General features: G+C 42.4%; 2 protein-coding genes across 2 annotated transcripts in view; both read right to left on the reverse strand.

The window, feature by feature from the left end:
• GET1 (guided entry of tail-anchored proteins factor 1) overlaps positions 1-18092 on the reverse strand; it is a 143324-nt gene that overhangs the window by 13622 nt on the left and 111610 nt on the right. The window lies entirely within an intron of this gene.
• Positions 4269-18092, reverse strand: part of IGSF5 (immunoglobulin superfamily member 5) — a 28211-nt gene continuing 14387 nt past the window's right edge. Inside the window, exons 7-9 of the mRNA XM_066314158.1 lie at positions 15382-15494; positions 14066-14142; positions 4269-5303 (exon numbers count right to left, since the gene is read on the reverse strand). Coding sequence (XP_066170255.1) covers positions 5235-5303; positions 14066-14142; positions 15382-15494 — 259 coding nt within the window. The 3' untranslated portion in view covers positions 4269-5234. The remainder of the gene's footprint in view (positions 5304-14065; positions 14143-15381; positions 15495-18092) is intronic.

The following is an 18092-nucleotide window of genomic DNA, read 5'->3' on the forward strand; positions in this document are numbered from 1 at the left end:
AAAAAAAGCACTTGGTGTAAGCCTCATTTGAGGGAGTGATCACAGCACAGGAGAAAATAAACAATATAAATAACATCCATGTGACACGGGCTCTGCTATCAGAGCTAATGCCAAATGATGCTGGGAGCTCCCAAACATTGATTCTCTGAGCTGGAAAGGAGTTGCAATATTCCTCTGAGTCTGCAAAAATGCATCATTTAAATAACTATCTGTGCTAATCTAGCATAAATAATCCATGGGATTATTCCCATTATTTCCAGGGTAACGGGAAGGGGTTGATACCAACCTGCACCTCACAAAGAACAGAGAGCAGGGTGAGGAATGGGTAAGAGAAAACTGGATTCCTCAGGGCAGAAGGGCAGGAATCTCACACAGAGCTCCAAGCTACAGCAATGCAGAACATTCCTGTCAAACTCCACCTTCACAACAACATGGAGAACTTTCCTGCTGGCTGAGGAGGTTTGGTGCAGACATATTAATGCAGACCTGGTTTGGCTTCCTATTTCTTTCTTTTTTTTTTCCCCACCAGCAGCTCAGGAAGGTCAGCTGAAGCGTGCACAGTGTCCTCCTGAAGTCCTGGTATATGGGAGGATGGGAATACACAGCCTCCAGTGTGTGTTTTATTGGATCAACTGGTATTGCTGGAAATATCAGGCAAATTTTCAGGCATGCAAGCCCTTATTCAGGTTTGAAATAGAAGCAGCAATTTTCAGAGCTAAATACAAGCTGAGAACAAACGCTCAGATGTTAATTAGGTATGTATCAATTAGGCCTTTGTTTAAAGGAAATGTATTTGGGAGCTGCGGAGAAGAAAGGATGAGGAAGAGGGCGGAAAATGAGAGACAGAGAAAGCTGAAGTTAAATGAAGCTGCTTGTCACCTGGGGGGAGGAAGAGGCAGGTAGTTTATAGCCTGAGGAACAAGAGTCAATCGTGCTGAGTGGGAGGAGAGTAATCATAAAAGTCACATCTGCCGAGTGCCTGCTCCTCCAGATCAAGTGGCTTTATGAATTTCAATGCTCAGCCTCATCTTTAGGAGGGCTTTTGGAGGCTGTTGGGAAGAAAAGTACCGAGATGCCAAAGGTGTTTGGGGAGCTGTGCTCTCCCCTTGGCAGCCTGGGTTGGTTGGGTTTTATTATAGCTTGAAAATATGAGCCCACTTTGGTCTACTCTGATTGCTTAATTATACTTACACAGTTACCACGAGGCCACTGAATTAATTTTATGGTGGTGTTGGGAATGTGGGTGTGGGATTTAGAGAAACTCAGAGAGAGGGAGAGTTGGGGGTGGGCCTCAATTCCCCACTTAAATTGGGGAAGATCTGCTTGGGTGGAGAGTGAGGGATGAGAAAATGAATTATCTCTGACACTTCAAGGACACCATATTCCAGTTTTCTATGAGTTTCTGCTGGGGAATCTGGTAGGAAGCTGTGTTTTTCCTGCCTAATGCAGGATTCTTTTGAGGAAAGGGATGGTGAGCCCTGCAACCAAAGAGCTATTCCCATCTATGTCACTGGGAGGCCCAAATCCTCAAAAATGCTGCATTTTAGGTTAGCAGCACCATGTATTGTACATTCAACCAAATAAACATTGGAAATAGAGGCTTTGCTCAATCAGATCAGTAAGAAACCAAATGTTCAGTCAATATTGTGAGTACTCTTCTGCAAGAGTTCATCTGTTGATTCCACTCAGCCCACACAAACCTGAGGTGCATTTTGTTGAAACAAGAAACCTCCCCGTGAAGCCAAGTGTTATTTTTAAGCGGCTTTGTATTGAAGGTAGCCTGAATTTTTCTGTGAAATACAAAACTGGTGAGACAAGTTTAGGAAACCTCACTGTGGCATGAAATACTGTTTATCTTCAATGCATTTTTTCCTCTCGTATACAAGCACGGAATTCAAATTAGAACATTTTGTAAGGAAACATGGAAGGGTTTTATATTATCAAACTGTACACAGTCTGTGAGCTGTAAAAAGCTGGATACTTCTAGATTACTAAAATGTCCCTCAAGTCATAATTATAAATCAATATGCATGCGTACAAAAGATTGGTGTCTCCATAAAGTGCCTGAAATTCAATATTTTTAGTCTACTGTGCCTTCTGAAAGTGCCTGCGTATTTTATATTCCCTGTGAGCAGAAAATTGTCTCTGTATTTTATGTATTGTTATTTGTGGAGCTCTATTTGCAAACATAAGTAACAGCTAGTACTGGAGATGATATACAGGCTGTACAACATGCCCAAAGAAAACAAATCTGGAAGGAAATAAATGCCCCCCAACCATAAATCCCAAAGACACGAGGAGAATTTTTTAACCTCGTGCCAACGCTGTTAGGAGTGTTCCATAGCTGTGTGGGATGCATTCCTTTAGCTGGCAGGGAGGGAAAAGAGCTCCAGACTCTGGTGAATGTGCACGTTTCCATGGCTGTGGCACCTGTTTGTGCAAAAAAGCTTTGTTTGTTTGAGTGGGTGAGAGGTGGAGGCAGAGGGGTGTTAATTCCTCCTGCTGCTGTGGGATGTTCATGGGCATTCTCCTGGTGGTCCCTGAGGTGAGCACGGCACCTTGGAGCACTTTTCCAGCTGCTGGGCAGGATGCACAGCTGGAGGGTGATGTTTCTAGGCTGTCCCTGATGTCTGTCTGAGACAGCTTGTAGCTGGCAGCAGGGAAGGGGCTCCCACGTGGTTCCTAGGTTTGGAGCCTCACTTAGAATCCTAAAATGGTTTGGGATTGAAGGGAGTTTAAAGATCATCCAGTGCCACCCCCTGCCATAGGCAGGAACATCTTCCACCATCCCGGGTTGCTCCAAGCCCCAATGTCCAACTTGGCCTTGGACTTTTCCAGGAATCCAGGGGCAGCCACAGCTTCTCTGGGAAACCAGTTCCAAGGGCCTCACCACCCTCCCAGGGAAGAATTCCTGCCCAGTATCCCATCTAACCCTGCTCTCTGTCAGTTTGAATCCATTCCCCCTTGTCCTGTAATTCCTGATAAAGCATCTCTTCCCAGATTCCTTGTGGCCCCTCTTCAGGTACTGAGAGGCTGCTATGAACTCTCCAACCTTCCCATCTCAGACTCTCCATTCATCAGGAGTGCCAGGAAGAGCTTTGGCCCAGCCACAGCCTGCAAACCAATTTTGGGAGCACTGCTGCTGTCCTCTGAAGAGCCTCGAGCACCAGGAAGCACAGCCTGGGAATCTCAGTGGGGACTCCCCAGCACAGAATCTCTTTGTTGCTGACACGGTGCCAAGTTTGTGTCCTCTGGCCCACGGCCACAGAAATGTGTGTGATTAATGTGCAAGGATTCAGATTAAGTGGAGGAAAGGTTTTCTTCAGTTCTAGGTTGGCTGCTTTGCTATGACACCAAGTAATATCAAAGCTAAGCTTGAAAACAAGGGCCTGGAGATGAACAAAGGAGCACAGCTTGATCCCTTTGCAAAATATATCCCAATGAATCAACACTTTCTGCTGGGAAACCACTGTCTCCATACACTTTGCAGATTATTTTTACTTCTCTGACAACCAGGAGGCCTTGTTAACAATGCACATGAACAGAAAGCCAAAGCTCCATGGTTTTTACCCCCTCAAGTCACAGGCTGGTGTTACCCTGCGCTTCCCTCTCTCATGCAATGGACATTCCTCGAATAAAGTGGATTTTTGTTTGTATTTACGTTGCATCCAGCTACAGTGGCAACAACTAGATGTCAGCAATAGGAATCCTTGTATCAGAATAAGGTAGATGTTTTTCAACGTGAGTGTTTAATTCAAAATAAGGATACTTTCAAGGACAATTTCAAATATGCCACAATGTAAATTGCTTATATTACTGTCTGTGTAACATTATAAAATTCATTTCAAAGCTCCTCCTTAGGCAACCAAGATAGAAAGGCAGTAGATGGTCAGAATTTGAAACAGCTTTGTGCACAAACAGCACAAGACAGACCCTGCACTTGTTCTGACAGACTGGCTGAAAATGCCACCAGCAGCACAAAATCTGGCACGAGTTAAGGAGATACCAAATGCTAAATGTGCAAAACAACTTCTCCTTCCTGAGTTCAGGTTTCAAGTGCCTCAGTTTTGTTGCACAGAGTGTCACTGGAAGGGATTCTAAGCTGGGGCTTCTTTCAAGAGCACCTGCATCGGTTCCTACCAAAGATTAACATGAGACACACTGAATAATTCAGAATTCTTTGAGTAGGAAGAAAGACGAGTACACTGAAAATAACTTGTTTTTCTGGAAGAAGTTTGCCTTTTTGTAAAAGAAAAAAAGAAATAAAATAAGAAGCTTGAAATTTTTATTATGAAATATAAAATTTCAGACACAACATTTCATCAGTCTTAGATGTGGTCCATGTGCTGAATCTGCTCTGCTGAGAAGTTGCTTTGTTAAAGTGCATTTCCCATGGTCATCATCAAGTCTATCCCTGAGGAAAAAACACTGTTCAAACTAAATTTCAGAAGCCACCATTGCTGTGACACAGCTCAGCCCACAAGTAGAACAGAGACATAAAACATTCGAGCAATAACTCTTCAAAGTCAAGAGTTTCAAATCTACATTTTTCAGCTTAAGATATTTGAATTTCAATTTTTTTAAAAAAGGGAATTTTTTGGCACATGGGTGATTGCGTTTTCTTCTGAAATGGAATTTTAAGGCAAATTCTTCTTATAAAATAATGTATTGAAATGGAGAAATGTCATTTCTGATCTGAAGATGGTTTTGTTAGAAATTTTGAAGCACCCCTCATGAAATCTTCCCTTGATTTTATTACAGAATAGGAATGGAAAAACGTGGTTGGTCTGAAAGCTCAAGATGAGATGATCAGCTGTCCATAAAATGTGTTTAAAAGCATAGATATTGTATTAACCATCATTATTATTATTAACCAGGTATTCTGAAATAATAAATATCTTGCATTTCCAGTCCTTAATCTTGCTGTAACGTAACATTCCTGTCTGACAGGAGTTTTTCTGATTTCCTTGGGACCCAAAATGGGGATTCTTCTTCCACAGTCCCATTAAAATCATTGTCTTGGAAGTTAGGGCAGCCTATTTATGTCATTTATGTCCATTACTTTGCTGCAATATCAAGTGCTATAAAGGTTTCAGTTTTATTTGATTGCGTGAGGGAAAAAAAAAGAAAAAAAAAAAAGAAAAATAACTTATAACTTGAACTGGTTTTAACTTTTCTCCACTGCATGAAGGCATCCAAACATGTAAAAAAGCAACTTCTTGGAGAAGTACCTCCTACACGAGTGTCACGTTCCGAATTTTCTTCGGGCTGATCTGATAATCAGTACGTCTTTGAGGTCGCACCTAGGGGAGAGCAAAAATCAGTGACAGAACTAAAAGAGATCCCAGAAAAGCAGTCCCACAGCGGGTCTCAGGAGGTTACCTGCCAACCCCTCACCCCAGAGCATTACAGCAAAATGAAATCTATCATCGGCAACCCACTCAAAATCCAAACACAAAGGAAAGCACGAGAAGCAGAACGAAACAAAAGCTTCACATGCAACACGCTGCTGGCAGTTCTGGGAATTCATTATCTGATCTTTCGCTGCCTGAGAACTTCAAGTGGCTTCTGCAGTCTGTGTGCTTTTAAGCAAAAGGTGATGTTGGGTGTTCTTCCTCTGGTTCTTTTACCTGTTAAGCTGTAAAAAATCTCAATATTTGCTTTCCAAATCCATTAGAAATCACAGCACACCAACATTTCACGTGGCTGGAAGATCACTCTCAGCATCTCAGTGTTTATCCAAGCCAGGCTTTTTTTAAACTTCCCAAGAGTGCCAGGATTCCACTTCCACTGACTGCAGCCTGTTCTCAAACTGCCCCTGGTGGGATCAGAGCAGGCCAAATGCTCAGCAGCCTTGGGAAGCTTTTCCTCATCTGAAACAAATGCAGGTGCATCTCCAGTCCTACTTATTTCTGTGCTTTTACAAAATATCCTTGGAGAGGAAAAGACGAGGAAAAACTCGCTGTCAAATGCATCCAAGTAACATGAACTTTGGATTTTTAAATGTACTAACAACACCTCCTCCCTGCAATTCTGGTCTCAAGCCCTTGGAAATGAATGGAAATTTCACTGTTCTTCTCAGTGAAATGTTTAATCAAGGCAAATATAGTTCTCTAACTACTGACCAATTTTCCTGAGGATTGTTTCTGGAGCATTAATCATGTAGAGTCTGTACTGCTCTGGTATTCTTCCAGTATTAAACATCTTCAATAATGCATTTGGTACATATCCATTATTGAATAACACATGGAAGCAAATGTTAGATAACAAATGTGGACAACATGTCTCTGGTATTTAATGAGCTCCAGCACCACTGTGGGATAAATTTAACTATCCTAGAAGCATTTCACAAGGCAGCTGCCTTCTGTTTTAAACACAACTCTCTTTCTCCACCCTCCCATCCCTTCTTGTTGCTAGAACATGCTGCTGTTTTCTAAATTTACCCTTCTTTACTGTTTATTTTGCAGAGAGGAGAGGGAAGTAACAGCATTGCCTGGCTCTGCTCAATGACCTTTTCTGAGATCCCTCTGCTGCACTTAATTTCTTGCCCAAAGACCTCAGTGGTGTTAAGCAGAGAAGCTCTCTACTACCTCTCCCACCAAAACCACCAATTTTCAAATAGAATGGGGGAAAAAAAATCTGAAAAAATGCCAAAGGCGAGTTTTATGTTTGTGGAAAGGAAATATTCCCAGAAACTGTGCTCTGGGAGAATAAAGGATACTGAACCAGTAGCATACAGAGTAACGAGAAAGTTTCAGAGGAGGCCCAAGAACAACTGTCTCTAAAACTCCCTGAAATAGGTCATGATTTGAATCCTGTGTGAGAATATTTCCCAGAACTTGCGGCAGAAAAATAGTTCTATTGCACCAGATTTGCTAAAGGGGAGAAAAAGACATTAATCAGAAAGTTCATCCAGCAACGTTGTGGGAAGAGGCAGTTTTGGGGCCATTTGGAGGCAATGCTACAGGAGATTTAGGGAGAGGATTGTGTCCCTGTGCCCCCTCAGGTGAGAGCCACCTGCAGAGCTGCCCCAGCCCTGGAATTCCCAGCACAGGGAGGACGTGGAGCTGCTGCAGAGAGCCCAGAGGAGGCTCCAGGATGAGCAGAGGGCTGGAGCAGCTCTGCTGGGAGGAAAGGCTGCCACAGCTGGGATTGTTCAGCCTGGACAGGAGAAGCTTTGGGCTGAGCTCAGGGTGGCCTTGCAGGGCCTGAAGGAGCCCCAGGAAACCTGGAGAGAGACAATTCCCAAGGGCTGCAGGGACAGGACACAGGGAATGGCTTCCCAGTGCTGGAAGGAAGGGTTATTTTGGGTATTAGGAAGGAAATTTTCCCTGGCATGGCAGTGAGGGACAAGAACAGAATTCCCAGATTTGCTGTGGCTGCCCCTGGATCCCTGGCAGTGCCCAAGGCCAGGTTCGACACTGGGGTTGGAGCAGCCTGGGACAGTGGGAGGTGTCCCTGCCCATGGCAGGGGTGGCTCTGGATGATCTTTAAGGTCCCTTCTGACCCAAACTATTCTGAGATTCTCTGATTTAGGTTGGCACATGATTCTGTACAGCAGGGCCAGGGGATGAGCAGCAGCTGGATGCAGGCAGCCCCATGAGAGCACTGGGGAAAGGGTAACCCCACCAGACCTCTTTTTCCTTAAAAATCCCATCTTCAGGAAGGAGCCATCCAGCCCCTCTCTGTCATGGCACTTCTCACCACCGAAGAAGAAACTGAGCAGAGTTTGCTCCCAGGGATGGAGCAAAGGGATGATGTTCATGAGGGTTCACCCTTGCCCTGCTGCATCTCTCTGAGTTATTTGCTTTAGAGTTACTTCTATTTCATGCTTACTGTGCTCTGGTATCAATTAATGAATAATTTAATGAATTTCAATCAACTCATGCTGTGTGCTGGCCCATTTTCTGGGAAGTTTTCTCTGAAGCAGCAGAGCCTTCCTAAGGTTGTGCTTCACTGAAATGGAGGCTGCTGACTGCTGGTCACTGACCTAAAACTCATTTTCTGAATGCAATGGAAGATCTCCTACAGCACATTACAAATAATAATGCAGAGAAGCAGGACCACAACAATCTCTTCACATTTATACCCCGATCTGCTGGAGCCCCTGCTTGGTTTCAATTTTAAAGTTTCCTCTTTAGATTAATTCAGTGCTCTGCCAGTCCTGCCAGTCCTAGTCAGAGGAAAAATGGCTTCATAATTCACTGCATCCTACAGATTGAAGGGAAAAAAACCATCTTCAGTGGCCTGCTGCACAGCACAACATCACAGGATGGAGTTTCTGAGGTGGTCCCTCCATCAGGAAGGATGCACTAACATCAGCATTTCTTTTACATAGTTTTAAATCTCTTTGTACTGTCAGCTTGGCATCCAGTTAACCATGGATATCTGAGGGTCACATGCTTCAAAGCCTGCCTGTTGATTTATCATCTGCCTTGGGTGCCTTTTCACAGGGATTACTATAAAAGGATTATAATACTGGGAAAAGCTTCACATAGTTTGTTGGTTTGGTTGGGGAAACAGATGCAAAGAGATGAAAAGAGATCTTTTCATCTCTTCCAGCTCTTCAGCCAGACAAAAAGGGAGCTAGAAACACATGGATGAGTCAGAAGGTAAACTGAGTGTGTATCAGCTGGCTTCAGGGTTGAATCCTTCCGTGGTGTTTTGAATACTGATCTTCAGTCAATGAAAGAAGGATTTCTGCTCTCACAGGCATGTTTCAGTCAGTTCTGCACCCCGTGTGATATCAGTGATGTGAATAATGAGCACACATCTGGCCCTGTGAAACAGGACTCTGATCTCAACACTGATGTGACAGATGGCAGCTCCTCAGACACTGATATTGTGGAAGTGTGGGATAAACTGAAGGCTTGGTATTAGCCAGCCAAAAAAATTCAAGTGTCACTGCATTAGAACAAACTGCTGACATTAATGTGGTAGGAGTGCTCCCAAATGTGTCTGCATGCGTCACACACTGGGCTAACAAAAACAGAACAAAAAATCAGGGGGGCACACCTTTCTGGTTCTGAAGGTTATTTCTCCCCCTGTCCTTAGTTTTCAATTTTGATTCTAAATTCACTTCATTCACAGGAAAACACCCACCCCATAAATTCTGGATACCCTCAAAATAATTCAGATACTCTATGACTTTAAATAACAAACCATTTCCATCCTGTCAACTTTTCTGGACACTCAGCAAATTTCCCTGCCCATCAATACAGCCTGGAAATTCCCCCTTGTTTCTTCATGGGTTAATCCCACCCATATGCCTTCACTCCTCCCCTTTTGCCACAGACATTTGGGAAAACAAACTGTAAACTGCACCAGCCATTTCTCTATCTGTATCGTCAATATTTATTGCTCTCTTTATCAAGATATGCTAACCAATGGATATCATAACGTGACATATCTGCAGCCCTTTTCATCAGCAGGGATAAAATTGTTTGCTTTCATTGATTTATTTTTCTATTTATTGACCTTTTAATTCAATTTTGATAGCTTAATTTTTTTTTTTCCCAACAACCCTCGGAGTCAGAGCAGTTCTATATGGGGCAATAAATGGAGCTGCAATTCATCATTCATCCCCTTCTCAGTATAAAACCACAGCCACAGCTAAATAATATTTCCAGTTTATAGAGTGTCATTTGGAGTAGTTAAGAAGAAAAATAGATCCTTCCCCATTAAGGGAGCCATGACTCACTCTGGATTGGAAAGGAGGAGTGAGGCTGTGGAAGTTTCCTGTGCTGAAGTCACAGCAGGGATGAATCCGGCCCATTGGAAAATGAGCATTCACACCCTCTTATGGAATGGGCTCCTGATTTATCACAGAGATGTTTATGGCATATTAAATGAGCTAATTAAGAAGCTCATCTAGGAGATTCTCCAATCCTGTATGTTGCTCAGTCCTTAGAGCTCCTTCTGTGGGAACATGGAAAATGAATTTCCTTGGAGGTGATGCCCAGGACCTGCCAGAACTGGCCCTGTGGATCCTGTTCAGGAACAACTGTCTGTGAGGCTGCCCCAAAATCTGCAAAATCCCAGCCAGGGGATCCTCTCACTGCTCCTGAGTTTTGGAAGTTTTGTAGGTCAGGGAATGAGGAACTGTTCCCTGAGTGGGATGTTGGTCCCTAAAACAATTTTTCTGGCAGTTCAGCCCTGGTACTGAGAACAAGGATCACACTCTCCCATCCCTGACAGGAACTATATTTGCAATTAAACAGAAGCCTGCACCTCTGCTCTCAGTTTGACCTTTTCTCAGTTAATATCATCACAAAGAAGACTGTCCAGCACCTCTGAGTGATGCTTCTGGCCTCCTCTTTCAGAGGCTGGTAATTTTCCCCTCAGCTCAATAATTTGCTTCGTTACTCATCATTTTTTAAATGTCTCGCACACCTTTGATTTTTCTCCCCTGTTCTTTGCCAAACCTTTTGTTCAGGTTGTGAATCGATCAGGGCAATTACTGGGCAACATTTATCTTCTGTGGACATTTTGCATTAGTTTCTGATTCAAAGAGTTTGAATGGCCAAAAGCTGAGCTCAGTGTTTTTCTGTTGTCACCCTTTATGACACACACCAGGGATTTCAGGTTTGTCCCCAGTTGGGTCCGTGGGTTAACAAATCCTGAGGAAGCAAAACCTGTGATATGAGGTCTCCTTCAATCTTCCAAATCAGTTAAATTTGTAACTTTTTTATATATGGGACAGAAGGGATCAAATTTGAAGCCATTACCCTCAGAGGCACAGGAACAGATAAGGTTTTACATCCTCAATCTGCAATTTTTCCATCAGTAGATGGACTTCCTGCTCCTCAGGGAAGACTTGGATTTTCCTTTCTTCTTCTTGACCTCTAAAGAAGCACTGCAAGGACTTTTGCTCATTTTTCCTGATTATCCAGGGAAAGAGAAGTAATTTGTTAGAGTCCACCCCTTCTTGATCTCCTTCACTATGGAAAAAATTCTCAGGATAACTTTTCTTCCTCCTGGTTTTTGAGGGTTTTTTTTCCCCCTATTTCTCATTTAAAGGTCCTGGAGAATAAAAACAAAAATTCTTTGGGAATGTTTCCAGTACTCAGGCAGGGAAAGCCAACTGAGAATCCAAATTTTCTGTGCTTAGAAGATGGCAGGAAGGCAGGTGGTTTCTGAGCAAATTGTTTGATTCAGCACTAGCCATCAAACAGCTAAATGAGTTAACATCTGATTTCTCCAACTCAACAAGAAATATAATGAAAGAGCACTACAATGGTTATTAGGCAATATATTGGCATCACTGGTGATTGAACTTTATTGGAATATGTCCAGGAACACCTTTTGTGAGAAAGTTCCCTGTATTATGCAATTAACAGAGAAGGTTATGAATGTAAAAGGAAAATGTTTTTTGTCCGGGAAATGTTTTTCTCTGTTTGCATTTATTGTGATAAAATTAAGTCATGGACTGCAAATCCACAATTTAGGGGAAAACTTCAGCAGCCTTTTATCAGCTCCTGCATACACAAGATGGGGCCATCACAATATACTGAGAGGCTCTGTTCAAGCTGAGAAATAGTTTATCTTCACCAAGCCCTTTTTAAATGGCTAAATATTCTCTAATATATGGAAAATAGCTGTAAATAATTTTCACCTCTTGATTCTCTCTTAGTGTTTTTCAAGAAAGTGTGTGTAGCTATTGATGCAGGTAGAAGCCACTGTAACACAGTTTTTATATTGTCTATGGACAACTGGTTTAAAAATCATAAATATTTCAATATTATTCTGTGTTTCTGTGATGGATTCAAAGTTTCCCTGGCCACTTGAACTCTTAGGCCATCTAACCCAGGATTCCATGTGGAGGCTGCACCTTTCATGTCTCAGTTTGAGTGAGGACAGTGAACCCAGTCTCTCCTGATGGTCTTGACTCATAACATTATTGTTTTCACAGTGGAGGGAGCTGCCTGAGAACACCCAAATTTGATGCCTTTCAGATGTCACTGAATGGCTTAATGCCACCAGAGTGCCCAACCAGTGCCCATGAACCATCAATAAGCACCCAGGCACTGGGAAATGGCTAAATGAATCCCAGAACCACCAAATCCCAGAGTCATCAAGGTTGACAGAGACCTTCCAGATCATCCAGTCCCATCATCAACCCAACAGCAACCACCATCACCCCTAAACCATGTCCCCAAGTGCCACATCCAGATGCCTCTTGGAGTCAATATCCTGTCCTGAGGTGTGTGTCTTGGGTTGCAATATGTAACCAAAGATGCTTATTCTATTTGTCATCTGTTGAAAACAGCTGGGGAGGTGTTTTTCTTTCTCTCTTGTATAACTCATTCCTCCTAACTCCAGGGGGGAGGGGGTGGGTGTCTTCTGTTAATGGGACAGATGTTAAACCAGGTGGGGCAGAGTTCTTTGTCTCTTCCAGGACCCATCCTCCCTCAGGGGTATCTGCAGTTAATGGGCCATCAAGGATCACTGCAGGGCTGATACAATTACATCATCCCATTGGGAGATGCTCCACCCAGGGGGAGGAGCCCAGCATTCCTACCTGAATAAAACCTGAGATTCAGGACACCAGCACAGCCTGTTTGCACTGGATTCCCAGAGGGAGACCAGACCCATCTCACCACCACTGGACCCTTCCTTCTACAAGATCATCTCTACTCCAACAGAACCACATCTGTCATTCCAGGAGGATTTATTTGGACTGCTTCCGACACCCTGACCAACAAGGTGTCAGGTCGAGTTCTAACTCTGTCAGAGTTTCTAGGATTTGTTTTGTTTGCTTGGTTGTTTTTTGGTTTTTTGGTACTACTACATTTGTATTTTTAATGTTTTTAGTAAAAACCTGTTATTCCTATATCTTTGCCTGAAAGCCCCTTAATTGCAAAATTATAATAATTTGGAGGGAGAGGGTTTACATTCTCCATTCCAAGGGAAGCTCCAGATTTCCCTGACAGATACTTGCCTTTCCAAACCAAGACAATGTGTCCAGGGTGCTCAGCACAACCTTTCCTGATTGTCAGCAGACACCATGGGCCACATGCATAGAAGCACAGCCAGTGCCTTTTCACAAGCATTCCAAACTCTGTCTGAAAGTGTTGCTTGGGGTTATAGATCCACACTGATGCCTCCACTGTTTTGTGCAGACTTTTCAGCTTTGCTTTAACAGTATTTTGTTTGACAAGTAATTAATGTCAGCCGTCATAACTACCAGGCACAAATGCATCAGTGTCATTGCTGTTATTTTTTACTGGTGTTATGTGATCATTGTTTTAATTGTTGATTGAGTGCTTCCTAAATTTCATTGTGTGCCAAAAGAAGTTGACACACTCTGCTATGATTTATGTGCAATGTCATCCCCAAGAGAGATTTCTGCGCTGTACATGTTGAAGCAGCTCTTCAGAAATAAATGAGTTATCACTGCATCGAGGAGTGAACTCAGTACCACATCACTGCCACTTTCTCAAGAGAATATTGGCAAAAACCATCCCAGAGGTGCTAAATGGATTTTACAAAAATAAAGAAAGTGGCATAAATTAAGGTTCACATTGCTCTCGTGCTTGAAGCTGAGAGCAGCACCAGCCTTCAGAATGAGGCCACTGAGAATGGGACCAGTGGAGGAATAAACACTGAGCTCTTCTTTTTTATATTTTATCCACATGGAAAAGGGGCAAAGCTTTGGGGGCACTCAGTGTTAGGTATTTGCTTTCCCTTCCAGATCTTAATGCTGAGATACCAAAGGTTTTAACATCTATACAAAGTCCCTGCTTGAAGCAACTTCCGGAATTTTGGAATATACAGTCAAGAAATGATCCAGAGAAAATGCACATGCATTTATTCTCTACACTGGATTTTGTTTGCAAAGGACCCTCAAACCTCACCTTCAGAATGCTTCCATCTTATATCCACATCTCCTTCAAGTCTGAAGGAAAACACAGTCAGGAATGCTGAAGAGACATTCCACTTACCCAATTACAGTTGTAATTGACTTCTAATTGTCTACCTCCACCCAAAATCTATGTTTGGCTGTAGCATAATACACACTCTGTGAAAAAGAAAAATGTTGATATATTCAAGATATCAGCATTACCTTTGGCACAGAACTGATGTACAAATTGCCATCAGGGCCAGCAAACTTTGAAAACACTGGGGGAAGAGAGGCAAGTCCTGCAACAAGAATACAAAAGATTACTGTTACTCAGTGTCCACCATGGCATGAACCACAATGGCTAAATAAGATTTAATATTGTGGGCAAAACCAAGGCTAATTTTTTGGGCTAAAATGGTGAGATATTTGTATTGAGGGAGTTTGCAGGGGTGGCTTCTGTGAGGTGACACCAGGAGCTGTCCCCAGTGCCAGACAGAGGCAGTTCCAGGTGGCTCCAGCAAAGTCCTGCCTGAGCTGTGACATTGGTGGCACCTCTGCCATAACATATTTAAGGAAAAGTAAAAAACCCAGCACAGCAGGACCTGTGAAAGAGGAGTGAGAAAGTGTGAGGGAAACAGTTCTGGAGACAGCCAGGCCAGTGAAGAAGAGAGGTGACCAGCCAAGATCAACCCACAACACAAACAAGCATGAAAAAAGACAGTCTAGGATTCTATGGAATCAATTTGCCCAGATTCACTTAATTTTCCTTTTACTTTTTATAACTGCTGCATTTTATAATACTACATAGTCTGGAAATCTTTCCCCTGTACTTATTTCTTCACCACTTATTTGTCAGAGAGGAAAGAATGCATGCCTGGATTATAGACTCTGCACAATAATTTTATGCCATTAAGTGTTTGATTAAATGTTTTGAGAATAATGTGGTTATAAATGCAAATGGCGGGTAACGATTTGGTGGAGATTTACATTTGCTTTTGAAGAGTCTTTGTGCTTAAGGACAAGAATTTATAATGCCTTAGTCATTTATCAGTAAAATAATAGTTCACCAACTGCCTTTATTCTTTCCTTCTTCTCTTTTTTTTCTTTTCTTTTTTCTTTTTTTTTTTTTTTTTTGTGTGTGTGTGTCTGTATGTGTGTGTGTTGGTAGTGGTGGATTTTCTTTTGTTTTCACAGACCAACTGCAAAACATTGCCTAAATTGCTGCTTGTATGAAAATCTAGTCCTCCCACACTTGGCCCCAGAAAACAACTGGAAGAACAAAGGCATTAAAAGAAAAAAAAAAAAAAAAAAAAAAAAAAGGACTAAATCTAAATTCAACTGCAAAGAATTTGGATGTTTCCTCAATATTTTTGGAGGATCTTCCTCTAAAAAATCAAAAATGTCCAAGAAAAGCATAAGTCCTTCACTAAATATTGTGATATTGTGAAACCTCATAATTTCAATTGTTAAACCTGTTGTCCAAAAGACCTATGTTGAGAAGAAATTTGACAACCTGTGATTCACCAGCTTAGACTCACCTGAGCTTTGTTCTGTGTTCCACAATTCCTCTGGAATATATCCCAGATTTTCACTGCCATTCCTCTGCCTGCTTTCCAAATTGCCATCTTTTTTCTTCTCAGTTGAAACTTTTCTAGAAAACAAAAAGGTATCATTAGAGGTTCTTCATGGTGGGAGAACTCCTGGGTAGCAGACTAGAGAGAAAAATGTAAATGTCTCACGTCCCAAAATAAAGCAATCAGCTGGTACAAATTTTGTATTTCCATGGAAATATTACCCATGTAATTCTGTTTGGAAAGTTGCCATCAGCTGCAAGGTCAAAAACCCTGAAAATAAGGCAACTTTCAGAAAGTGAGGACCCTGTGCCAGATCACAAGTTTTGGAGAAAATTAATTTTGATCTCTGATTCTGAATTGCAGGATATTTAGGTGCCCAAAAATGGAGCACCAGCCAGGTCATTTATGACAGCTCATCATTCTGGTGCCCAGCTTGAAAACCAAAGTGTGTCCTCTCACATCCCCACAGTCAGTGATTCATCTGTACACTCTGAAGTTAATCTTTCACCCTGAAATTTACTTTACACGTGAGAGAAATTCCTTGGTTAAAGTTACACATCTCTGAATTTGCGGAACAAATTTTTTCTCACAGGGAGAGAATGGTGCTTTTTTACCCAAAATTCTGATGCTAGAAGAGATGCTACTATTGATTTGTGGCTACCATGGGCCTCTCTCCAGGACAGTCCGAGGTCCACCTCTGCCTAGGAGGTTTGAGGTGTGGCAAACACAAATGGACTATGGAAAATCAGGAATTTTTAGTGGGAAGGGGTGGTAATGACATTTGTATAAAAGTTGTAGGGAAGGTTGGGCTCTGCTCCTAAGGAACGAGGGACAGGACAAGGGGAATTGGCCTCAGGGGAGGCTCACGTTGGACATCAGGAAGAATTTCTTATGGAAAGGGTTGTTAAGAATTGAAAAGGGCTGCTCAGGGAGGTCTGGAGTCCCCATCCCTGCAGGTGTCCCAAGAAGGCCTGGATGTGGCACCCAGTGCTCTGGGCTGGGGACAAGATGAGCATTGAGCACAGCTGCGACTTGCTGGCCTTGCACGTCTTTTTCAATGATTCCATGATTCTGTAATCCTACTTCCTTTATATTTAGTAGGAACTACTTTGCAGGCCCACAGAGCTGCAGAGGGACGTTGCTAATGCACACATAAATCTGGTGAGTCAGCTGTCAACTATGGGGCTTTTTTAAGAAATAAACAGGTTGGACACCACTAAGAGCCCTGCCATGGTTGCTAGAAGACAAAAGCAATTGTTTAGAGCTACCACCCCCACATGTTACATGACACTGTGCTGGCTCTTTTATCTGAGCCTTAGATCCCAGCAAACTCAGTGGAGTGGCCAAATAAAAAGCAGCTACAAAAGAAAAAGAGGTGTGGGAGGTATAGGAAGATAGCCAGCCAAGTTAAAAATAAAAGTGGGAAATAAACCAGTGTATGTTTGGTCTCACTACTTCTTTGCTACCACAGCAATGCAGCTTCCAAAATCTGGACAAGAATGATTCTTTTTACTGCAGGGAAGATCCCCCCGCAAGGATTAAAAAAACCAAAACTGAGCCTACAAAATCTGTGATTGTTAATAATCTTTGTGATTTCAAGATCACTGTTTTTCAAAACTTGAAGAACTGTCAACACTGAATCTCCAAGTCCAAACTGAGCCTCAGAGCCAAAACTCATCCCAGTTTTCTTAGCTTTTAAGTACAAGCAAGGTTTGTGAACACAGTGAGACAACTCATCTTTGAAGTTAATGGAGAAATAGTAACTTTGTAGTACTGAGAACTAAAATCCCACTTCTGCTCTGAAGGTAGAATTGTTTCTGCCCAGAGCAGATCCAAAATATAGAAGGAAAGGAGAATTATGCCCTATTCTGGACCTGTTCAGGTTGTCTGGAATAACACTGCAGATCCACAACAGCAAGGCAGGCTCTGGGGAGGACATGGGTCTGACTTCTAGACCCCACTTCTGGGCAGATCCTTCCCTGCATGTTCAGCTGGTTTTGCCTTAGTAGGGTTGATCTTTGTGGAAGTTTTCGGGATTCTGAAACAAGTCAGAATCCAAGCAATCCCTGCTGATTTAGTCCTGCCCATTTAGGAATTTATATTTATATGGCTGCACTTCGCAAAATGATTAATTTAGCAACACAAAGTAAGAAATCACACAAAAGTTTACACGTATGGTGTAATAAGCATCATTTCCTTGGGAGAAAACAGAGGATATCTAATTTCCTTATTTTGTTTCCATCAATAAAATGCTCTACAAATGGAAACCTGTCAACAGACCTCCACAAACTTTCCCCACAAGAGGCTGCTAATGAAACTGGGAATTACTGACATGCCAGGCACGGTGGAATGTTCTGCAAACTCATTAAGGGACGGGGAGTTAAAAAGCCCCACAAGGGTAGGCAGAGAATGAATTTAAAATGCTGCCTAAATATAAATAATAATATGAACAACCCCACAGCCATGGCTGTCACAGCCACATAGGTGCTGATAAAAAGGATCTTAATGCTGAGAGCTACCAGTTATTGATTTCTGAAGTTTTTCAGCTCTGTGGAATGGCTTTGTACCGAAACACGCCTGAATGAGGTGCTGATACCCATCCACAGGGCAGCTTTATTAATTTTTTAAAGAATTATAGAATAGCTTGGGTTGGAAGAAACCTTAAAGATCATCTC

This window comes from Sylvia atricapilla, chromosome 2 (assembly GCF_009819655.1).
Source record: "Sylvia atricapilla isolate bSylAtr1 chromosome 2, bSylAtr1.pri, whole genome shotgun sequence".
Classification (NCBI taxonomy): Eukaryota; Metazoa; Chordata; class Aves; order Passeriformes; family Sylviidae; genus Sylvia; species Sylvia atricapilla.